Here is a 26,003-nt window from a genome sequence, read left to right as displayed (position 1 = left end):
CAAACCGGGTAGATACTTAGCATTTCTTGCAAAGAAAAAAAAAGGTCCCTCAAAAACTATCACGTCTATCAAGGAAAGTATGGGTATTTTGACTCATGATCATAAAAGGATTAATGCAATCTTTAGAAAATTTTATTCTGATTTATATAAATCGCAGGATTGTGAAGACAGGACTAGGAGGATGCAATCATTTTTTAAAAATTTGACCTTTCTGGACCTAACTCCCCTAACAGTCCAAGAAATACTTGATTCAATCAGGCAACTTCAGAGCGGTAAGACACCTGGCCCAGATGGCTTTCAAGCTGAATTCTATAAAGAATTTACAGGAATTTTGGCTGGTCCACTTATGGACATGTATAACTACGCATACAGTCATGGCTGTCTCCCGCCTTCATTGAAAGGGGCAAATATCTCTCTTATCCTTAAAATAGGAAAGGACCCAGAAGATTGCGCGTCATACAGACCAATATCCTTGCTAAATGTAGATTTTAAAATCCTTTCTAAAACGTTAGCATTGAGACTAGAAAGGGTATTGCCATATATCATAAAGGAGGATCAGACGGGGTTTATTAAAGGCCGTAGATCGTCCAAAAATATTAGAAGGGTTTTGAATATGATTCAAGCCTGCCATCAGGGAAAGATACCAGGAGTAGTAGTCTCATTAGACGCGGAAAAGGCATTCGATAGGGTTGAATGGTCATATTTGTTTTACACATTGGAAAGGTTTGGCGTTGGAAAGGTGTTTACCAATGGGTCTCAACATTGTATAGTGATCCCAAAGCAGTTGTGGTTACCAATGGATTAGGTTTGGATAGCTTCAGTGTGGATAGGGGCTGCCGTCAGGGATGTCCTCTCTCGCCATTGTTATTTACGCTAATAAATGAAGCACTAGCAGAAGCTATACGGGCTGATCCTAATATAACGACCCCGAGGTAAACATAAAATTACCCTTTATGCAGATGATGTTCTTCTATTCCTCAGTAATTCTCTGAAGTCCGTGCCTCGCTTAATCCAAGTTATTAATACATTTAGCACATTCTCAGGCTATAAAATTAATTTCTCAACATCGGAGGCTATGCCAATGGGTGGCCTTGCTATGATACCCCACTTAGTGGACGGATCCCACTTTCCCTTTCGGTGGTCCCTGGGGAGGTTTCTTATATTTAGGCATTTTTATTGCCCCAGTATTTGGTCAGTTATACAAGGATAACTTTGTGCATTTACTGGAAAGGATAAGGCAGGACCTCCAGCGATGGGGAGACCTTCCGATTTCCTGGCTAGGTAGAATAGCACTAATTGAAATGAATGTCCTGCCCCGTCTCCTATACCCTAAGAGAATGCTTCCAGTGATGCTGCCGAGGCTGGTATTACGTAAATTATATGGCTGGTTGGATTCCTTTATCTGGAATCATAGACGGCCCTTCATTAAGCTGAAGAAGCTACAGCTTCCACAGGCAAGGGGAGGATTGGACTTCCCAGATTTTAGGAAATATCAGTTAAGTTCCCTATTAAGTTACATAGCTGATTGGTCTTGTCTGATCCGCAATCAATCTGGCTGGACATTGAGGCTTCTCAAGTAAAATGACCAATAATTAACCTTTTATTTTCAGACAAAAGGAAAATCATTACAGATCACTGTAAAAACTCTACAATACTAAACACAATTAAAGCTTGGAATATAATGCGGCAAAATGAGGGCAACTCACATAAAACATCCCCCTATGCTCAGATAGTGGGGGCATGGGGATTTCAACCTGGGCTTACAAATGCCACTTTTAAACTCTGGAGATCCAGGGGTATCTCATGTTTAGGGGACCTATTTAAAGAAGGAGTCCGGATGTATTTTGAACAGCTGCGTCAGAAATTCGGATTACCCAATGGAGACCTCTTTCGATGCTTCCAAATTCGAGATTATATACAGAAGAAGACTACGTTACTAGATATCGACATTTCGGGCAAAAGCCCTTCATCAGGAATAAAGGCAGAGAGCCTGAAGCGTGGAGAAATAAGCTAGAGGAGGGTGGGGGTGGGGAGAAAGTAGCATAGAGTTGACTACATTGTTGGCTACGTAGAACAGTTGATCTTCCGTAATTACACCGGCACCACTCCCCACCTCTTCCTCCGCTACATTGATGACTGCATTGGCGCCACCTCGTGCTCCCGCGAAAAGGTTGAGCAATTCATCAACTTCACTAACACATTCCACCCTGACCTTAAATTTACCTGGACCATCTCTGACACCTCCCTCCCCTTCCTGGACCTCTCCATCTCCATTAATGACAACCAACTTGACACTGACATTTTTTACAAACCCACCGACTCCCACAGCTACCTGGATTACACCTCTTCCCACCCTACCTCTTCCAAAAATGCCATCCCGTATTCCAATTCCTCCGCCTCCACCGTATCTGCTCCCAGGAGGACCAGTTCCATCACAGAACACACCAGATGGCCTCCTTCTTTAGAGACCGCAATTTCCCTTCCCGCGTGGTTAAAGATTCCCTCCAACACATCTCGTCCACATCCCGCACCTCCGCCCTCAGACCCCACCCCTCCAACCGTAACAAGGACAGAAAGCCCCTGGTGCTCACCTTCCACCCTCCCAACCTTCGCATAAACCAAATCATCCGCCGACATTTCCGCCACCTCCAAAAAGACCCCACCACCAGGGATATATTTCCCTCCCCACCCCTTTCCGCCTTCCGCAAAGACCATTACCTCCGTGACTACCTGGTCAGGTCCATGCCCCCCTACAACCCACCCTCCCATCCTGGCACCTTTCCCTACCACTGCAGGAACTGTAAAACCTGCGGCCACATCTCCTCCCTCACCTCTATCCAAGGCCCTAAAGGAACCTTCCAAATCCATCAAAGTTTTACCTGCACATCCACTAATATCATTTATTGTATCCGTTGCTCCCGATGCAGTCTCCTCTACATTGGGGAGACTGGGCGCCTCCTAGCAGAGCGCTTTAGGGAACATCTCCAGGACACCCACACTAATCAACCAAACCGCCCTGTGGCCCAACATTTCAACACCCCCTCCCACTCTGCCGAGGACATGGACGTCCTGGGCCATCTTCACCGCCGCTCCCTCACCACCAGACGCCTGGAGGAAGAACGCCTCATCTTCCGCCTTGGAACACTTCAACCCCAGAGCATCAATGTGGGCTTCAACAGTTTCCTCATTTCCTCTTCCCCCACCTCACCCTAGTTCTAAACTTCCAGCTCAGCACTGTCCCCATGACTTGTCCGGACTTGTCCTACCTGCCTATCTCCTTTTCCACCTATCCACTCCACCCTCTCCTCCCTGACCTATCACCGTCATTCCCTCCCCCACTCACCTATTGTACTCTATGCTACTTTCTCCCCACCCCCACCCTCGTCTAGCTTATCTCACCACGCTTCAGGCTCTCGGCCTTTATTCCTGATGAAGGGCTTTTGCCCGAAACGTCGATTTCGCTGCTCCTTGGATGCTGCCTGAACTGCTGTGCTCTTCCAGCACCACTAATCCAGAATCTGCTTTCCAGCATCTGTAGTCATTGTTTTTACCTACGTTACTAGATAGTCTTTATAAATCAGATAGAGATTGTAGAGTGCTACGACCAATGGGGGTATCTTCCGTCAGTACTATTTATCATTTACTACATGATAAAGTATCAGGAGATATGGACAATCTGCTTAAAACATGGGATCAGGATTTGGGACTAGAAATCTCTATAGAAACGTGGAATGACATTTGGGAAAATGCCAGAAGAATCACCATCTGCAACAGAACTCAGGCTATCCAGCTAAAGATACTTCATAGGGCCCATATAGCACTGGATCGATTGGCAAAATTTAAGGCAGGAGCATCTCCAATGTGTCCCAAATGTAAAATAGGGGTGGGCACTCTTGTACAGTGCCTATGGACCTGTCATAAGATCCGTAGATACTGGACTAAAGTAGCAAGTACCCTGACAGAAATTTTAGGAACGGAAATTAAAGTGGACCCTGTATCTCTCCTTTTGGGCTTTTTGAACTTACCCTCCCTGGACATGCATGGGAAGAGATTATTTTCTATTCTTTCTTTCTGTGCATGGAAAAATATTTTGGTAAATTGGGCGGCTGAGGGCCCCCCTGGACCTTCAAACTGGCACAGATTAAATATGGAATGTATTCCCCTTGACTTCCTTACAAATATGGTGCACAGAAAGACCGAATTATTTCATAAAATATGGCAGCCCTTCTTGAATTATATAAATACAGATATTTCGGCTATCCTAACAAGGGCTGTTATTTAATTGAGATTGCGAACTTGGCTGGTCCGGGGCCCCATGGGAGAGGAATCCCGCATGAATACGGGTTTTGTTACATTTGATGTTAACACATTCCGGGCAAGTACCTCACTACCCAATTTCTGTGTTATCCATTGGGTTTTTTTCTTTCTCTTATTTGAATAATGTAAGAGACTTAATTATACACTCTGGTTAGTTGTAGGTTAGATTAGTAGTTAGTTGAGTTTTGGGGTTTTTTTTCTCGGTATTTTTCTTTTGTTAAATTTTGATTATTATTTATTTAAGATTTAATTGTATATCAATGTTTTTACTTGAGAGTTTTGTTTATTTTTGTAAACTTGTAAAAATGTTAAATTTCCAATAAAATATCTGTAAAAAAAAAACGCAATCAACTCTATCGCAACTTAATGATGCTGTTCCAATTTCCTGCAACAATCCCCATAAACAGCCCTGGCAAAAAAAGATAAAATCAAACACAGGGTGTCACAGGAGAGAGAAAGAGATGCCAGAGAGATTCAGCATGGAACACCTTCTTCCATGTAGCTGTTTCTTTTGGATTCCTAGCTAGCAACTAACCAGCAGCCTCAAAAAAACCGACTGCTTGCGAAAATCAAACCAAACCAAACCAGAGTAGAGCTGAGCTGGGAGAACTGGCCACTTCCTTTTCACTGTACAAGTATTTGTTTAAAACTTAAAAGCTTCAAGTAGATAAACTCAGACATTTTGGAATTTAGGCGTTTACAGCCCCTCTGTAACGCATTATTAAAAAATAACTCAAGGACAACCTAACCTTGTTGAAGGAGCAGCATTGTCACAGAATCTACTTATGACCGTGAAACCATTGCTGATTGTTGGGAAAAGCCTATCTAGCTCACTAAGGTCTTTTAGGGAAGTTAATCTGCCATCCTTTGCTGTGGGTCTGGAGTCACACGTTGCCTAGATCAGCTATGTGGCTGGCTTTCAACCGCTCTTTGAGCAAGCCACTCCTCTGAAGGGCATCTAGAGATGGACACCAAATGCCGATCAGCCAGTGACAGCCATGTCTTGTGACTGAATAAAAAATAAACTAGTTTCTTTCTCTGAGTGTGCCAAATTGGCTAATTTGTTATCTCCTCTATGTTCATTTTATCCCTAAGAAAATGTATATCATATAGATTCAACATCTTCACCAACTCTATAGGACAGAGAAAAGTACAGTCATAGAGTCGTGGAGATGTAAAGCATGGAAACACGCTTCGGTCCAACTCGTCCATGATGACCAGATATAAGAACATAAGAACTAGGAGCAAGAGTAGGCCGCCCAGCCCTTCGAGCCTGCTCCACCACTAAATAAGATCATGACCAATCTTTTCGTGGACTCAGCTCCACTTACCTGAATTTTCATCATATCTCTTAATTCCTTTATTTTTCAAAAAAAGTATTCACTTCGCTTTAAAAGCAATTACTCAAGTAGCGTCAACTACTCCCCTGGGCAAGGAATTCAATAGATTAACAACCCTCTGGGTGAAGAAGTTCCTTCTCAGTTCAGTTCTAAACCTGCTTCCTCTAATCTTGAGATCATGCCCTCTTGGCCTAGTTTTACCTAGCAGTGGAAACATCCTATCTATTTCTAGTTTATCAATTCCCTTCATAATTTTATATGTTTCTATAAGATCCCCCCTCATTCTTCTGAATTCCAATGAATATAATCCCAATCTACTCAGCCTCTTTTCATAAGCCAACCCCCTCAACTCTGGAATCAACCTAGTGAACCTCCTCTGCACCCCCTCCAGCACCAGTATATCCTTTCTTGAGTAAGGAGACCAAATCTGCTCATAGTACTCCAGATGTGGCCTCACCAGCACCTTGTACAGCTGTAACAATACTTCTTTGCTTTTAAACTCAACCCCTTTAACAATGAAGGGCAAAATTCCATTTGCCTTCCTAATTACTTGTAGTAACTGCAGACCAACCTTCTGTGATTCATGCATAAGGACACCCAGGTCCCTTGCAAATCAACATTCTGCAACTTTTTACCATTCAAGTAATAATCTATTTTGCTGTTACTCTGACCAAAATGTATAACTTCACATTCACTAACACTCTATTCCTTCTGCCAGACCTTTGCCCACTCACTCAATGAATCTATGTTCCTCTGCAAAGTTTCACAGTCCTCTACATACTTTGCTCTGCCACTCATCTTAGTGTCATCAGCAAATTTGACACCATACATGTGGTCCCCAACTCCAAATCATCTATATCAATTGTAATTAATTATGATGCCAACACCGATCCCTAAGGCACACCACTAGTCACTGATTGCAAGCCAGAATAGCACATATTTATCCCCACTCTTTGCTTTCTGTCAGTCAACCAATCCTCTATCCACACTAATACTCTACCCCTTAACACCATGCATCCTTATGTTATGCAGCAGCCTCATGTGTGGCACCTTGTCAAAGGCCTTTTGGAAATCTCGGTACACCACATCCACTGGGTATCCATCATCTACCTTGCTTGAAAAGTCTTCATAGAATTCTAAAAGATTTGTGAAGCATGACCTGCCTTTCATGAACCCATGCTGCTTCTGTACAAAACGATAATTTCTTTTGAGATGCCCTGATATATCTTCCTTGATAAGAGACTCAAGCATCTTCTCCACTTCCGAGGTTAAGCTCACTGGCAAATAACTCCCCATCTTTTGTCTACGTCCCTTTTTAAACAATGGTGTCACATTTGCTATTTTCCAATCTGCTTGGTCTGGCCCAAAGTCCATCAAATTTTGGAAAATTACAACCAGTCCACCTGCTACTCCTCCCGGCATCACTTTTAGTACCCTGGGATGCATTCCATCAGGGCCAGGAGACTTATCTATCTTTAGCTCCATTAGTTTAACCAACACTAACTCTTCCATCATCATAATTGTTGCCAGGTCCTCACCTACCTTCATCTCTTCATCACTTACTGGCATGTTATTAGTATCCTCCGATGTGAAGACCGATGCAAAGTACCTGTTCAATGCCTCAGCCACTTCATCATATCCCACAACTAACTGCCCCTTCTTATCCTCTAGAGGACCAACATTTATTTTAGCCACTCTTCTTCATTTTATATAATTACAGAAACATTTGCTATCTGTCTTTATATTCTGTGCTAGTTTTTTCCTCATACTCTATCCTACTTTTCTTTATAGCTCTTTTTGTGGCTTTCTGTTGACCTTTAAAGTTTTCCTAATCCTCTAGATTCCTGCTGTTTTTGGCCACTTTGTATGCCTTCTCTTTCACTTTGATAGCCTGCCTTATTTCCTTAGACACTCATGGCAGATTACTCCTCCTCTTACAGACTTTCCTTCTCTCTGGAATATACTTTTGCTGAGCACTTTGAAAAGTTTCTTTGAAGATCCTCCACTGCTCATCAACTGTCACACCATAAAGTCTCTGTTTCCAGTCTACTTTAGCCAGGTCCTCCCTCATTCTATCATAGGCCCCCTTATTCAAGCACAGGACCCTGTTTTGGATTTTATCTTCACACTATCCAGCTATATTTTAAATTCAACCATACTGTGATCACTCCTTCCAAGAGGATCCCTGACTATGAGGTCATTAATTATTCCTGTCTCATTACACAGGACCAAATCTAGGGGAGCTTGCTGCCTTGTCGGTTCCATTACGTGCTGTTCAAGAAAACTATCATAGATACATTCAACGAACTCCTGCCTGCCTCACTTGCAATCACACCCTGTTGTCCCTGATCACTAACTGAATTTGAATTACTTAATCTACCAGGTGTGACTGCCTCCTGGAACAAAGTGTCCAGGTAATTCTCTCCCTCCCGCATGTGCTGCAGTGTTTGAAGCTCAGATTCCTGATCATGAACTCTGAGCCAGAGTTCTTCAAGCAACCAATACTTGCTGCAGATGTGCTCACTGCCATTTACAACGGGATCAGCCAGCTCCCACATTATACAGCTACAGCACATTACCTGACCAGCCATCTCTACCTAATTAATATATACAAATTTGAGTTAAATAATTTCTAATACTTCTCTGCAATGGTCTTATTCAATTAACCAATTAATAGGAGATAAAAAAAAGTTAATTTTTAACCAATCAATGTACGTCATCAACCCACCACAGAGTCCTTTTTTTTGGTTAGAGGAGGAGGGTGGGTGGGAGACAATACACGTGTAGTGTCTCAGGTTCAGCCGCTGCCCAAATATAATGCCAGCAGCCCCCAGTTGCTCACCTTCCCGACAGCCTCTTGCTCAACGCTCCCACCCTTCCTGCTGCTGGAACAACAATGATGGGCCCCGACACTAGAGGTGAGTTTTAAAATTTTTTGCTCACCTTCCTGACAACCTCCTACTCACGCTCCCCCACTTCCTGCTGCTGCACCATCAATGGTGGGCCTTGACGCTAGAGGTGAGTTTTAAAATTTTTTCATATCCTAACCTAATCTAGTCCCATTTGCCAGCACGTGCCCATCTCCTTCTAAACCCTTCCTTATTCATATACCCATCCAGATGCCTTTTAAATGTTGTAATTGTACCAGCCTACACCGCTTCCCTGGCAGCTCATTCCATACACGCATCACCCTCTGCATAAAAAAGTTGCACTTTAGGTTTCCTTCTGACCCTAAACCTCTCGTTCTGGAATCCCCTACCCAGGGAAAAGACCTTGGATATTCACCCTATCCATGCCCTCATGATTTTGTAAACCTCTATAAGGTCACCCCTCAGCCTCTGACACTCCAGGGAAATCAGCCTCAGCCTATTCAGCCTCTCACTGTAGTTTAAATGCTCCAACCCTGGCAACATTCTTGTAAATCTTTTCTGAACCCTTTCAAGTTTCGCAACATCTTTCCAACAGGAGGGAGACCAGAACTGTACACAATGTTCGAAAAGTGGCCTAACCAATGTCCTGTATAGCTGCAACATGACCTCCCAACTCCTTTATTCAAAGATCTGACCAATAAACAAAGCATACCCAACGCCTTCTTCACTATCCTATCTCCCAGCAACTCTACTTTCAAGTAACAATGAACCTGAACTCCAAGATCTCTTTGTTCAGCAACACTCTCCAGGTCCTTCTCATTAAGTGTATAAGACCTGCCCTGATTTGCCTTTCCAAAATGTAGCACCTCACATTTATCTGAATGAAACTCCATCTGCCATTCCTCGGTCCACTGGCCTATCGGATCAAGATCCCATTGTACTCTGAGGTAAGCTTCTTCGCTGTTCACTAGACCACCAATTTCAGTGTAATCTGCAAATTTACTAAGTATACCTCCTATGTTCACATCCAAACCATTTATATTAATGACGAAAAGCAGTGGACGCAGCACTGATCCTTGTGGCACACCACTGGTCACAGGTGTCCAGTCTGAAAGGCAACCCTCCACCACCGCCCTCTGTCTTCTACCTTCAAGCCCATTCTGTATCCAAATGGCTAGTTCTCCCTGTATTCTATGTGATCTAACCTTGCTAACCAGTTTACCATCAGGAAACTTGTCGAACAACTTACTGAAGTCCATATAGAGTGGTGCTGGAAAAGCACAGCAGTTCAGGCAGCATCCGAGGAGCAGTAAAATTGATGTTTCGGGCAAAAGCCCTTCATCAAGAACACAGGCAGAGAGCCTGAAGGGTGGAGAGATAAGCTAGAGGAGGGTGGGGGTGGGGAGAAAGTAGCAGAGAGTACAATAGGTGAGTGGGGGAGGGGATGAAGGTGATAGGTCAGGGTGGAGTGGATAGGTGGAAAAGAAGATAGGCAGGTAGGACAAGTCATGGGGACAGTGCTGAGCTGGAAGTTTGGAACTGGGGTGAGGTGGAGGAAGGGGAAATGAGGAAACTGTTGAAGTCCACATTGATGCCCTGGGGTTGAAGTGTTCCGAGGCGGAAGATGAGGCGTTCTTCCTCCAGGCGTCTGGTGGTGAGGGAGTGGCGGTGAAGGAGGCCCAGGACCTCCATGTCTCGGCAGAGTGGGAGGGGGAGTTGAAATGTTGGGCGACAGGGCAGTGTGGTTGATTGGTGTGGGTGTCCCAGAGATGTTCCCTGAAGCGCTCTGCGAGGAGGCATCCAGTCTCCCCAATGTAGAGGAGACCGCAACGGGAGCAATGAATATAATAATATATCACCAATATCATTTATATCACCAATACCAAAGCTCCAAAATCTGAAATTTGTTTCGTGGAGTGTGGAGCAATATTTTGGCGTGACAACAGGTGACCCAACTCCACACCCACTCGAACTTAGATATGATGTGGCTGCATGGCCCAGCACTGGCAGGCATCAATTGTGTCTCAGCACTCGTACTATTTACATGTGCATCTGCTGTTAGGTATTTCTTTTTTATTTCTTTGTGAAAATGTCATTTATTCTGAAATCCAAAAAATTCAGAATTCCGAAAAGCAGCTGGCCTCAAGGATTTCGGATAAAACTACATAGAACAAACAGGAAGACAGCTAATGATCCATATCCATGAACACCAACTAGCCACGAAACGACATGACCAGCTATCCTTAGTAGTCACACATGCGGATGACAAGCAACATGAGTTCGACTAGGACAACACGACTATTATAGGACAAGCCAAACAGAGAACAGCCAGGGAATTCCAGAGGCATGGCACTCACCCACAGATTCTATCAACAAACACATCGACCTGGACCCAATATACCGGCCACTGCAGCGGACAGCTGGAACTAACAACCGGAAGCGGCAGAGACAAATCACTATAAATGCCAGAGGAAACATCGCAGAAGTGCTTCACAGGAGGCTCCCAAGCACTGAAGATGTCACCTAGACAGGGGACGAAACGTCTGCAACACAAATTCCCAGCTCGGCGAACAGGACTTGATTGAGTTAATACTGTACAAGATTATAGGCTAAATTTTCATACCATCTGCTAACAGCTGTGCAAGTGTTGATGCTCTGAATCCTTCTGGAATATTTCCCATTGACATTAGCCCTTCTGTGGCATTAATCTGTAGATAAGATAAAATACTGCAGATTAAAGTTGCTCCGTGCAAATTGAAGTAGATCTTAAATAATTAGGACACCATAGAGAGCTGTTCTTCATTGAATACAGCTTGGTAATTGATCACATTCATGTGAACATGAATATAGGCCCTGGCTGGTGTTTTATATTTTATCTAAAAGACACAATTTCCAACATTACAACACTTGCCGAATACTAACAAACAACTATACGATATTGTTCACATACTTAAAATATCCAAGGTGCTCAGCAATCACTAACCTAAATTATGGGCTCAAGAGTATATAACTGAGTCAGTCATTTACTTCAAATGATCAAAGACAGAGAGTTACTGATTTACAAATGTCTGACTTATGAATGCAATCCCACATTGGGTATTAACTTTAAAGACCCAGCATTCGAACATTTCCTGTACTTACAAACTGCTTTATATTAACATGCATATGTGTTCCAACTTGCACACAAATCAACTTGCAAACAGACTCCAGAACAGAACCTGTTTGTAACCCAGGGACACCCTGTAAATTAATTTTTAAACTCCAAAGCCATGGCATTTGTTTGTACAATAGCATTTCAAGCTGTATTAATCAGATGTATCTCCTGAACAGCAGCATAGCCCATGCTGAGGGAAGCAGTGATATGGTATCCACTGCATGAGCTCAAAAAGCTTGAAGGAGTGAGAACAGAGTGATGCAAAGCAAGAAGAGTAAAACTGTCCAAAAAACATGCAGGAAATATTCTTTTCATTCACTCCTGAAGAAACTCAAGTTTATTGGGATTATTTCAAGGACAACTCAACCAGTTGCATATTGAGTGATTTTGACTTATTTGTATCCTGACAAAGTTGTGAAAGCACTGTAGTAAACATTACAAGAATTTGAAAAGTTGTTGCTCGTAATGTTACCGCTCATTTACGATCACACCAAGACATTTACCTCAGGAATGCCTACCACTAAGGCAGGAATCACGATTCTTCCATTCTGCAACAATCTGAAATAATCACTATCTTTAGAACCTCAAGACAAACAACATAGGATAGCTGCTCAGGGGCAAGGGATACCCAGTCCATACATGGCCCATGGACCCTCCAGTTGTCCCTTGCTACAAGGTCAGATGGACTTTAACAAGAACCATCTATCCTTATTTGAAATATTCTAATCAGATAATCACTCCTCACAGGCTTTTAGCAATTACAGGTTTTTGAAATTTAAGAGAAGGACAGCAAAAAGATTTTAAAAACTTCATACTTGTTGCAATGTCTCAAATATCTGATGCAGAATCCGTGGGAAAAACATGCTGGAAAAAAACAATATAAAGGGTTTCCTCCTGTATAAATCATGCTTTGTAAACTAATGAGGTATTTCTCCTGTGCGTAATTAGACTTGAGTGAGAACCCAGACTCTCATAGAAGAATTAAATCAATTTAGATAGCTGGAGCATAGGGCAGACTTTTCTTGATTTACAGATATATGAGGTAATAATAAGCTATTTTCTGTGATTCTCTTTTGTTAATTACTTTATATTTATTTGCACATGCACTTATAGCTTCTGATGTTGATTCGGTGGTCAACGGTCTGGTTAATTGCCATTTTTATGGGTTATGGGAACACCAGTTACTTTTCAGAAAATTATATATCTGTTTCTTAAGAACAGCAAACTTTGCAAGCTAATGGAGCTAAGGGTAGGTTAGGGTTAGACAAGTCTTCTGGCCCTGATGGAATGCATTTCAGGGTGCTAAAAGAGATGGTGGAGAAATAGTAAATGCACTTGTGGTAATTTTCTAAAATTCACTGGACTCTGGCTCAATTCCAGCAGATTAGAAAACAGCAAATGTAATGCCAACATTTATAAAGGGAAGTAGACAAAAGATGAGGAATTATAGACCAGTTAGCTTAACTTCTGTATTGGGGAAGATGCTTGAGTCTATTATCAAGGAAGAAACAGCAAGGCACCTAGATAGAAATTATCCCATTGGGCAGACACAGTATGGGTTAATGAAGGGCAGGTCATGCTTAACTAATCTTTTGAAATTCAATGAAGACATTACAAGCACAGTGGACATCGGGGATCCAGTAGATGTGGTGTATCTAGATTTCCAAAAGGCATTCGACAAGATACAGCACAAAAGGCTGATGCATAAGATAAAGATGAAAGGTGTAACAGGCAATGTATTAGCATGAATAGAGGATTGGTTAACCAATGGGAAGCAAAGAGTGGGAATAAATGAGTGCAATTCTGGTTGGCAATCAGTGACGAGAGGTGTGCCTCAGGAATGAGCGTTGAGACCGCAATTATTCATAATTTATATACATGAAATGGAGTTGGAGACCACGTGTAGTGTGTCAAAGCTTGCAGATGTCACCAAGAGGAGTGGTAGAGCGAAGTGTGCAGAGGACTGTAAAACTTTGCAAAGGGATGTAGATTGTGTAAGTGAGCAGCAAAGGTCCGACAGCTGGAGTACAATGTTAATAAATGTGAAGTCATCCATTTTGGTAGAAATACTAGTAAAAAGAACTATTACTTGAATGGTAAGAAACTGCAGCATGCTGCTGTGCAGAGGGACCCGTGTGTCCCTGTACATGAATCACAGAAGGTTGGTTTGCATGTCAACAGGTAATTAAGAAGGCAAATGGAAATTTGTCCTTCATCGCAAAGAGATTGAGTTTAAAAGCAGAGAGATTATGTTGCAGCTTTATAGGGTACTGGTGAGGCCGCACCTGGAGTACTGTGTGCCGTTTTGGTCTCTTTACTTGAGAAAGGATGTACTGGCACCAGAAGGGGTGCAGAGGAGATTCATTAGATTGTATCCAAGGGATGAGCTTATGAGGACAGGCTGATTAGACTGAGATTATATTCACTGGAATTTAGAAGAATTCATTTAGAAGAATGAGGGCGGGGATCTTATAGAAACATATAAAATTATGACGGGAATAGATAAGATAGAAGTAGAGAGGATGGGTGAAACTGGTGGGTGAAACTAGGACAAGAGGGCATAGCCTCAAGATTAGAGGTAGCAGATTTAGGACTGAATTGAAAAGGAACTTCTTCACCCAGAGGATTGTTAATCTATGGAATTCCCTGCCCAGTGAAGTGGTTGAAGTTTTCTCAGTAAATGTTTTTAAAGCTAAGATAGATAATTTTTTGAACAGTAAAGAAATTAAGCATTATGGTGAGAGACAGCTGGTAAGTGGAGTTGAGGCCATGAAAAGATGAGCCATGATCTTACTGAAAGGTGGTGCAGGCTCCAAGGGCCAGATGGCCTAGTCCTGCTTCTAGTTCTTATGTTTTAACTCGTACCTTATGAACTGACATTTTTGATAAACTGGCAAAAATTATATACTTGAAATACCTGAAGTTTACTGTATTATCATGATCTCCAAGTAGTCAGACAAGGCAATGAATGAGAAGGCTCACTGCCATTAACTTTTATTTAAGGCAAAGTTGTATTATTATTTAAGTGGTTTATGCTTTAAGTAAAGTATAATAGTAATGTGTATACCCCTGCACCATGTTTCTATCATTTAGTGTGCATTTTTACATTGATTATGTGGAATTCTTGATCAACCAGAATATTTGACCAACTGGCACACACCTGGTCCTTAGGTGCTGATTAATCAAACTTTTGCTGTAATTACAAACATGTCATTGCTACTACAGAATTACTTGTTCTGTACAGAGTTTATACAAGTGAAGGACAATAAAAAATCAGCAAGTGTATGATAGGCCACGAAGGTGGGTAAGGGACATAAGTTGGGATGGATCGACATGGGTTTTGATGTGGTGGCAATGGCAATATTGAGTTGGTATGGGAGCTATAAGGTTGCAAGTAGGTAGGTGAGGGCATAACTTGGCATTGAATTGCATGAAGGAGGTATGGGTAAGACTTTCCGAGGTTAGCTGTCAAAAGTTTCCAGAATCCAGAATTTAATTCACAACATGTAAGTCGCTTGTCAAAAATAAGCTGGACTGTTTCCATAAAAATTGCAGGAGCGCTAGCCAGGTTACGTTCTTTAACTGAAATTGGGACACCAGGACTGTAGGCAGGAATCTTAGAATTGGAAATCACTACTAATTTTAAATGGTTCCCGATCCTTTCAACTCTACAAAAATCTAATCCTATATTTAAGTGAAAATCAAAATGGTAATTTTGATGACTCCATTCATTGCAAAAGTCTTGCTAGGCAGCAATGCATGTCACAGGATCATCCCTAAATGTTGCAGCTTTTTCTCAAACCTAAGCCCAGAGCAAGTCTCAAAGTTAGCCCTCACATATCAGGTATTTCTGAAAAAAAAAGGCTCAAATGAACTATAATAAACTCATCTGTTTTCTTTCATAATAGTTTCTCCTCTTGCAGTGCCCCGGTCTTCATTGTGTAGATGACCGAATTTTAATTGCATAAGTATCTATATTGTACCTCTGGCTCCCTCTGCTGTGTTCAAATTCCAAACCAACACTTAATTAAGCAAGGAATAGCTCTTCAAATAGTGATGTATTCAGGTTTATACACAGCATAATGACTATCAGATGCTAAAGTAGAATTTTATCACATTCTACAAAAAGTAGTGAAGGAAAAAAAAAGCTCTCAACAGCAAGAATTAGTTTTTCAACAAAATAGTTATTTATTCCAATCACATTTTCTTCTGTTCTTACTTTTATATTTTTCTTTCCATCTGCATATCTAAATGGCTTTGAAAGGATATCTCCATTTCAATCACTGCTTGAACACATTTTCTGTTCTAACAATCCTATGAATAAATTTCTACAATTTTCTGACTTTTTTATTCTATTGATAGTAACTTCAATTTTTAAGCACTTTATTTTTAGTTCCCAATATTAACTCTGTCAGATTACCAGCTAGAAAAGGAAAAGTTGGTATTCCTGATTTTAATCACAGCACTATTAGTGATATGCCTGCAGTTATCTTGGTCTGAAGCTCTGGAATTCTCCCCCAAAGCTCTCTGCCTTCAACTATTAAGTCACATGACCAAAAGTTCAGTCAAAACGTTTTAGGGAACATCTAAAAGGACTAAAGCAAGGTAGACAAGCGTAGGGAGAGAATTCCAGTGTTTAGTATCTAGATAACTAAAGATACAGCCACCAATGACAGAATAATTAAAATTAGGAATGCACAGAGGCCAGATATCTTGGGTTGTTTATGGTTATGGAGGAGACAATAATGATAGGGAGGGTAAGGCCATTGCGGGCTTTGATCCCTTACTGGCATCAGTTTGGGCATATAGAGTCATTGAGTCATTAGAGATGTACAGCATGGAAACAGATCCTTCAGTCAAACCCGTCCATGCCGACCAGATATCCCAACCCAATCTAGTCCCACCTACCAGCACCTGGCCCATATCCCTCCAAACCCTTCCTATTCATATACCCATCCAAATGCCTCTTAAATGTTGAATTTGTACCAGCATCCACTACTTCCTCTGGCAGCTCATTCCATACACGTACCACCTTCTGCGTGAAAAAGTTGCCCCTTAGGTCTCTTTTATATCTTTCCCCTCTCACCCTAAACCTATGCCCTCTAGTTCTGGACTCTCCCACCCCAGGGAAAAGACTTTGCCTATTTATCCTATCCATGCCCCTCATAATTTTGTAAACCTCTATAAGTTCACCCCTCAGCCTCCGACACTCCAGGGAAAACAGCCCCAGCCTGTCCAGCTTCCCCCTGTAGCTCAGATCCTCCAACCCTGGCAACATCCTTGTAAATCTTTTCTGAACCCTTTCAAGTTTCACAACATCTTTCCGATAGGAAGGAGACCAGAATTGCACGCAATATTCCAACAGTGGCCTAACCAATGTCCTGTACAGCCGCCACATGACCTCCCAACTCCTATACTCAATACTCTGACCAATAAAGGAAAGCATACCAAACGCCTTCTTCACTATCCTATCTACCTGCGACCCCACTTTCAAGGAGCTATGAGATTTCTGAAAACATAGCTCGGTTATATTATTCAATGCAGTAAGAAAAGCAAAAGGGAGCTGTGTTAAAAGGTGGTGCTTGGGAAGAGTGCAATGCATTAAATGTCAAATCCAACTGGGTTTCCAGCAGACAACAATGCCATTATATTTGTCAAGTGTCCTTCATATTCAAATCAACAACAACGACAAATATAAATGATTCACAAACAACAATGAGTTGGTGTCTACAACAGTTTATCAGGTAAAATGCAGACGAGATACAGGCAAGGCATTCATCCAAAAATAGAAAGAAACGTAAGTGTCAAAGAACCTAAATTATTTTTATCTACAACCTACTCATTTTTTCAGAAGATAAATTGGAAACAATCAATCTTAAAATATGCTTACCTCTGAAACAATCTTTTTAACAGCAATCCTGTGTAATTGTGATTTTTCACTGTAGAAATAAATAATAAGAATTCAGTGAATAAATCAAATCATAAATTTGATTTTTGATAACTGACAAAAGAACTCGAGAGATGGTGAGGAGAATACTTCATCATACATTGAATTATTATCTGGAATTCATTGCCCAAAATATGAAGGAACCAGATTCACTCAAAGTGAAAATGGGAACTGGGTATCCACTTCAAAAGGAAACATTTGTAAGGAAATGTGCAATGGAGCACCAATAACAGGATATTGGCAAAACACAAACTAGTAATGTGGCACGTGTGATGCCAGGTATTTAGGCTGTACATCCCAAACAGTGACAGATCACAGCACACAGCATATTCCTTTGAACATTAATATAAACTAATATAACAAATATGAACATATAATTACTGGCGAGCCAGAAACATGCATATCCCACGAATGAATTTTTAATAAGCTTCATCTACCACTGATCTGCCCATCTGACCAATCCATTTATGTCTTCTTGTTACCTAACATCTTCTACATCAGAGTCATCCACCCAACTAACATTTGTATCATCCGTAAACCTACGCATCATGCCTCTCACATTGTCATCTACATCAGTTATGAATATTGCAAACAGTAAGGGAATGAGCACTGATCCCTGTGGTAGACCACAGTTCATTGGGCTCCAGTCACACAAACAACCTTCCACCACCACCCTCTATCTCCTATCACTATGCCAATTTTGAATCTATCTTGCCAAGTTATCTTGGATGCCATGAGTTTTTTCTTTGTCAGTTTCCTATGTGAGACCTTGTCAAATGCCTGCTGAAATCCATGTAAACTACATCAACTGTCCTACCCTTGTCCAGACACTTGGTCACCTCCTTTATAATAATACACCATCTCTATCTTTGCATCCTACCCTGTCCTGCTTGAAGATCCTCTACCCCAGAATGTTAAGTTGCTAGTGTTGTCCCCCTCTCTATGATGGCTACAACTGCAGTTCATATGTCACTCCATGCTCTTTACTCATCTGTCTTACCTTTGATACTCCTGGAATTAAAGTAGAAGTCATCTGGCCTCGCCATACTACTTGAAGACACCTCATGGCTGAACTCACGTTGTATCTCCTGCCCCTGCTAAACTAGTTTAAACTCCTGCTAACAGCACATGCAACTCACAAGGATGTTAGTCCCATTCCAGTTCACGTGCATCTACATCTCACTTGTAGAAGCCCAACTTTCCCTAGAAATCGTCCCAGTGATGCCATAATCTATAACTCTCCCTCCCGCACCAACACTTGAGTGATACATCCATTTGCCCTATTCTCTTACTTTTGTCCTTATTAGCATGAGAGTAATCCTGAGAGTACAACATCTGAGATCCTGCTTCTTAATTTACTGCCTAGCTCCCGGAACTCTTGATGCAAGTCCTCATTCCTGATTCTACCTGTATCATTGGTACCAATGTGTATCACAACTTCTGTTCCATAAGCCTCTCACTTCAGGATGCCCTGCAGCCATTCACTAATATCCCTGACCTGCCACCAGGGAGGCAACACATGATCCAGGAGTTATTTCTGCAGCCAAACAAACACCTGTCAGTTCCCTAACTAATGAATCCAAATATCACTATTATTCCTCCTTTCTTCTTACTCCCCTCCTGTACAGTCAGACTGCTTGTGCAGCTAGAAGCCTGGCTCAGCTTGCACTCCTTTAAAGGACCAGTCCCTCTTCAGCTTCCAGCATGAAAACCGACTTGTGAGTGGAACCACAGGGGACTGCTGCACTACATTCCTGCTTTTCCATGACTACCTGGTGGTCACCCATTCCTTTCTTTCCGCCAGTCTCTTCAGTTCTGGTGTGACCACCTCTCTAGATGTGTTATGCACCTACCTCAATGGAAAATGTATACTTAACTCTTCACATTTATAAAGTGATACACTTGAGTAGGACAAACAAATGAAGGGAATACATGATGAACAGTAGGACTCTGGGAAACACCAAGGATCAGAAGGACCTTGATGTGCATGTCCACTAGTCCCTTAAGATAACAGGACAGGTAGATAAAATGGTTAAGAGAGCATATGAATCCTTGTCTTTATTGGTTGAGGCATGAAATTTAAGAGCAGGGAGGTTGGAAATGCATAAAACGTCGTTTACAGGCAGTAAGCTCCAGATTCTCACCACTCTCTGCATGAAAAAGATTTTCCTAATCCCGTCTAAACTTCCTGCCCCTTACTTTCAATCTATGCCCCCATCAATGATCTCTCTATCAAGGGAAAACCTTTGTTCCCATCTACCCTGTCTATGCCCCACCATATTATTGTTTATAACTTTTTTGTTATCTATATTGCGTACTAGGTATTTTCTAATCAACCTATTCAGAGATATTTTTGCATAGATGTAGGGACACTACTAATATGACTCAACAACCCTTAAATAAATCAAATGCATCTTTCTGATAGTAGATGCTAGTTTCGCGGCCAATGAGTCTAGCTTTCAATTCTAGATTTTAAGTTAATTGAATTTAAATTCAAACAGCTGCCATGGTATGATTTGAATCTATGTCCCCGAGTATTGTCTTGGGTCGCAGAATTACTAGCCTAATGACATTACCACTATATTCCACCTGGTGTGTGTCTATTGGTTAAACTACTCCTGAATCTTTAGTCGGAGTCAATATAAGTGTTAGCTCTAAAATTATCAGGCAGCAACAACAACAGACGCACAGAACCTGCATGCATGGAATGTAAAAGCAACTTTGGAAGGACAGAACAACGACAATCTGCTTCTGCCTGAAAACATTATTATTTTATAGTTTTTTAAAGAAATTATATTCTGTCCTTTACCCTCGGACATGGAGAGTCGACCTCCTTAACAAGTAAAATAGAGAGGACATGGAGAATTCCAGAAGATAATATAGCCACAACATAACCCTCACAAGTGAGAGTGAAAAATAAACACTTATCCACTTCCCTTCTTTCCCCAAATATGGAATGTCCTCCTGATCGGAAACACATTTAAGTGGTCAAAAAGTTGTACTTTCTGGCTCCTCATATTAGATGGAAACCTAACTACGCCTTCAATCCTGATGAAGGGCTTTTGCCCGAAACGTCGATTTTCCTGCTCCTCGGATGCTGCCTGACCTGCTGTGCTTTTCCAGCACCACTCTAATCTAGACTCTGATTTCCAGCATCTGTAGTCCTCACTTTTGCCTAATAGAAGGAAAAGCCAAGCAATCTATATTTAGTCTGACAGATTAGCTTCAGATACATCTATTTGTAATTTTACTTTACATTAACCAAATGCCCAGGAGATTCAGTGATGGAGTTGTAGAGCTGTCCAGCATGGAAACAGATGCTTCAGTCCAACTCGCCCATGCCAACCAGATATCCTAAATTAATCTAGACCCATTTGCCAGCATTTGGCCCATATCCCTCCAAATGCTTCCTATTGATATACCTGTCCAGATACTTTTTAAATGTTGTAATTGTACCAGCCTCCACCACTTCCTCTGGCAGCTCATTCCGTACATGCACCACCCTTTGCATGAAAAGGTTGCCCCCTCAGTTCCCTTATAAATCTTTCCCCCCTCACCTTAAACTTATGCTCTCTAGTTTTGGAGAAACTGAGGACTCCAGATGCTGAAGATCAGAGTTGAGAGTGTGGTGCTAAAAAAGCACAGCAAGTCAGGCAGCAACCAAACAGCATGAGAATTGACTCTTCGTCCACAAGCCCTTCATCAGAAATTAGGTTTGTGGGCCAGGGGGCTGAGAAATAAATGGGAGTAGGGTGGGCTGGGAGGGAAGGTAGCTGGGAATGTGATAGGTAGATGAAGGGGGGGGGGGGGGGGGGGGTAGGAGGTGATAGGTCGGAGACATCGCTGGGACACCTGCACCAACCAACCCCACCAACCCATGGCCAAACACTTTAACTCCCCCTCCCACTCTGTCAAGGACATGCAGGTCCTGGGCCTCCTCCATCGCCAAACCCTAACCACCCGACGCCTGGAGGAAGAACGCCTCTACTTCCACCTTGGGACCCTGCAACCACACGGGATCAATGTGAATTTCACCAGTTTCCTTATTTCCCCTCCCCCAACTTTATTGCAGTCGCAAGCCTCCAACTCGGCACCGTCCTCTTGTCCATCTTCCTTCGCACCTATCTGCTCCACCCTCCTCTCCACCTTCATCTACCTATCACATTCACAGCTACCTTCCCTCCAGCCCCACCCCTCGCTCATTCATCTCTCAGCTCCCCCGGCCCACAAGGCTTATTCCTGATGAAGGGCTTATGCCCGAAATGTCGTTTTTCCTGCTCCTCGGAGGCTGCCTGACTTGCTGTGCTTTTCCATCACCACACTTTTGTGGGATGTAGGAAAAATAATGTTACTTCTGCAATTCTAATTACTTATACAAAGTAAAGGAACTCACAGCAGTGTGTAATTGTTTCAGCCAAGAGCTGAGTCAACAACAATGGAAACTATGTGGAGGAAATACTTAATTGTTTTTGTATTAGCTAAAATTGTATGCAAGAATGAAACGTGACTGCAAAACAATGGTAGATATTACAGGTGAATAGATAAGGTGCTGTGAGGGGAGGAAGTTAAGCTAGATATGCCTGTACAAACAGTAGGTATAAACATCTATTTCCCACTTTTACAGAAACACAGGAACAAACCCCAATTAAAAGGGTCATAAGGATCAGTATGGCAGGGGGAGGTACAGATGGAGGGAGTAGATAATGGTGAAGAAAGGATATGCCTGACAATGACCTACAGCGAGATGAGGTCAAACAGCCTTGTGAGGCCAGAAATAAGCATTTTGTCACAGACAAGGCCGGATAAGGCAAGAGATAAACAGGAGTAATGGGTGCCGGTCTTAGGGAAGTGGAAGGGGAGGAGCAATGAAAAAAAAAGAAACCAAATTATATAAATATCGTGTGTGTCCCTTGCCTTGTAGACAGTGGCCATCACACCCTCTTGCAAGTGTAAAATAAAGGACACTACTGATTCAGATTTTGTCTCGGACTGAAATTATTGAAGTGTGCGAGCTTTATTTCTCACACTTTCGGACTCCACTACCTGGAGAAAACACCTTAGCTATTCATCCTATCTATGCCCTTTCATGACTTCATAAACGTTTAGAAGGCCACCTTTCAGCCTCCGATGCTTGAGGGAAAATAGCCCCAGTCTATTCAGCCTCTCCGTATAGGTCAAACCCTCCAACCCTGGCAACACCTTGTAAATCTCTGCTGAACCCTCTCAGGTTTTGCAACATCCTTCCTATAGCAGGGAAACCAGAACTGAATGCAGTATTCCAAAGGTGGTCTAACCAATGTCCCGAACAGCTGCAACATGACCTCCCAACAGCACCTCACATTTATCTGAATTAAAGTCCATTTACCACTCCTTGGCAGACCTCCCTATCTGATGTAGGTTTCATTGTATTCTGAGGTAACCTTCTTGGCTGTCCACCAGACCATAAATTTTGGTATCATCTGCAAACTTACTAACCATACCTCCTATTTTCACATCCAAATCATTTATATAAATGACAAAAAGCAGTGGACACAGCACTGATCCTTGTGGTACACTGCTGGTCACAAGCCTCCAAGTCTGAAAAGTAACCTTCCACCACTATATCTCTGACCTTTGAGCCAGTTCTGTATCCAAATGGCTAGCTCTCCATGAATCCATGTAAGCTAACCTCACTAACCAGTCTACCATGAGGAACCTGCCGAATGCCTTACTGAAGTCCATACAGAACACATCCACCGCTCTGCCTTCATCAATCCTCTTCATTACTTCAACAAACTCAAATTAAGTTAGTGAGACATGCTTTCCCACATACAAAGGCATGTTGACTATCTTTAATCAGTCCTTGTCTTTTCAAATACATGTAAATCTTGTCCCTCATGATTCCCTCCAATAACTTGCCAATACTGATATCAGGCTCACCAATCTATAGTTCCCAGGCCTTTTCTTACCACCTGTTGTAACTAGTGGCACCACATTAGCCAACCTCCAGTATTCCAGTATCTCATCTGTGGCCATCATTAATACAAATATCTCAGCAAGGAGCGCAGCAATCACTTCCCCAGCTTCCCACAGAGTTCTAGGGTACACCTGATCAAGCCCCAGGGACTTATCCACCTTTATACATTTTAAGATATGTAATATGGACCTTTTTCAAGATGTCACCATCTATTTCCCCAAATTCTCTATCTTCCATATCCTTCACCACAGTGAACACTGATGCAAAGTACTCATTTAATATCTCCCCCATTTCCTGCAGTTCCACACATAAGAGACCTTGCTGATCTTTAAGGGGCCCTATTCTCTCCCTAGTTACCCTTTTGTCCTTAATGTACATGTGGAATCCCTTTAGATTCTCCTTAATCCTATCTGCCTAAGCTACTTTATGTCCCCTTTTTGCCCTTCCGATTTCCCTCTTAAGTGCAGGTAGTTCTCCTATGTCATATTAGCTACGCTCCCATGTGACACGGTGTTATAGAAAATCATGCAATATAAATAATGGGACCAATGGGAAAAACAGGGTTGGGGTGAACCACCAAAAATACCAGTAAAAAACAAAAATAGCAGTTAGCCTAATACAAACAATAGCACAGTCTAAGTAAATCTTTAAATCACTTTCTAATAAAATAATAATCTATTCACTATTGTCAATTTACCAAAAAAAGTAAAGATCCGCTTTAAAAAATAAGCCACCTACTGCTCCCCTGTTGTGAGCTGCCCACATTGATTTCTCCAAGGTCAGCTAAGAATTTCACTGTTTGTTTATTTTTCTTAGAATGAACTCCAATGTCAGAGATACTTGAAACTAAACAGTAGAGGCAATCAGCAGTGAAGGCTCACTGCTGGATCATATACTTGTGCAGGTTTACTTCTCCATTTTTTCACCTCCCATTTGCTACCTGTTTTGTCTCTCTTTCCCCTTTTTTTAACGTGCTGTTGTTCTGATCTATTTTTAAGTTCTAAAACAATGCAACAGCTTATAAGATAGTAATTACTGCCCCAAAAATTCTGGAAAATCAGCTCCAACACTGAAGATGCCTCAAAAAAGGAACAGCTCTTACAGCCACAATTTTTTCCCGTCCTCCATATTGAAGACACAGCTTTTTCCATTTTAAAAACATGGACTGTGATTTTTCTATATCTCAGTAAGTCTGATTTGAAAATGTTTTAAGTACATTTAAGAATTTCAAAACAAGCGTGTCAAACACCAAAACACAATTAGCTATTCGTATAAAAAGGTGTCAATAGTCTGACACCTATTGGCCTCCAAGACTTCAACATAATTACCAGATCTGCAAGGAAAGTAAATTCTAAAAAGTACTGGACTCCATATAACTGCAATCTACCTTGCTGGATGAAGAGTGCAAGATTTACAAAAATCAACTGAAACTTGTTTTTGGTTGTTTATGCAAATATTGTCTCAAATCCAATTACTTTTTTGTGAATAATTCAGAGTGAAATTAATAATAAGTGAAGATAATCAAGATATCACATGAAACTGTACTCGAGCTAAAGGTAAACTTTGCATATGTGCAGAAATGGCTAACTAATTTGTTCCTATTATTCTTGAAATTCTTGAAATTAAGTGATATACACAATATCGTATGACTAACAAGGTTTAAAACCCTTCAGCAAAGAGGAGCGGTTATCAGTAAATATGTACATATTACATTCCTCAATATTGTAATCGTTCTGTCATCATGCTGTCAACTAAGTATAAGCATTAAACTGCATGTGGTGGAAAACAAAGAGGCTGCGACAAATGTAATGAAAACAAGCTTGTCATTCCTTGTGAAAAACTCTGATTCAAACATCACATCTAGGGACTCCAAACAGCCTTTGGATTCCTACTACACACTTGCGGTTACTGAATTGTTTGATTACAATAAATTAAATGATTAACACTAGTTAAGAAGTCAGTAATCTCTAAACTACTTTTTGATAGATTTTGCAATTGTAAAATATAGGGACAATTTGTAACTATGTTTCAGAATCATTTATCTAAAAGAAGTAGTTACTGACTGAAATGAGAACTTAATGGAACTATCAGAAGCTGCAAAATTCTACAGTAGTTAGCATTATACACTACTGGATCATTGGGCAGGGAAACTTATGAAATCCATCTGGCTAGTCTGAAACATTAACACCTTTCAATAGCCCATCACCTAAACTATTTATTTTCGAATTTTCGAATCATATTTCCATATTATCAACCTTTCTAGGAACCTCATACCACAGATTTACTGAATCAAGTGCACAATGGCCAGTATCTCGTCACCAAGTACAACCATTATTTAATTGTGCACAGTACACTGGCTGTAGTCTGCCAGCTCGGAGTCAGTTGCCTGAACAGAGGAGATTCTAAATCTCCTCTGGTT

General features: G+C 41.6%; 1 protein-coding gene across 3 annotated transcripts in view; it reads right to left on the bottom strand.

The window, feature by feature from the left end:
• The window catches only part of nphp1 (nephronophthisis 1), a 151,975-nt gene that overhangs the window by 70,530 nt on the left and 55,442 nt on the right, over positions 1 to 26,003 (bottom strand). For all 3 annotated transcript variants that reach the window (XR_015754656.1, XM_087983826.1, XM_087983828.1), the window contains exons 8-9: positions 17,572 to 17,620; positions 11,151 to 11,235 (exon numbers count right to left, since the gene is read on the bottom strand). Coding sequence is in view for 2 of the 3 variants with exons in the window: in XM_087983826.1 (XP_087839952.1) it covers positions 11,151 to 11,235; positions 17,572 to 17,620 (134 nt within the window). In the remaining variant the exon portion in view is untranslated. The remainder of the gene's footprint in view (positions 1 to 11,150; positions 11,236 to 17,571; positions 17,621 to 26,003) is intronic.

The sequence above is a fragment of the Chiloscyllium plagiosum genome, unplaced genomic scaffold (genome assembly GCF_037043375.1).
Source record: "Chiloscyllium plagiosum isolate Xiang-an unplaced genomic scaffold, Cpla_swu_hap1 HiC_scaffold_3, whole genome shotgun sequence".
NCBI lineage: Eukaryota > Metazoa > Chordata > Chondrichthyes > Orectolobiformes > Hemiscylliidae > Chiloscyllium > Chiloscyllium plagiosum.
Note: the sequence above shows the minus strand (reverse complement) of the source record. Positions and strands in the feature narration are given on the sequence as shown.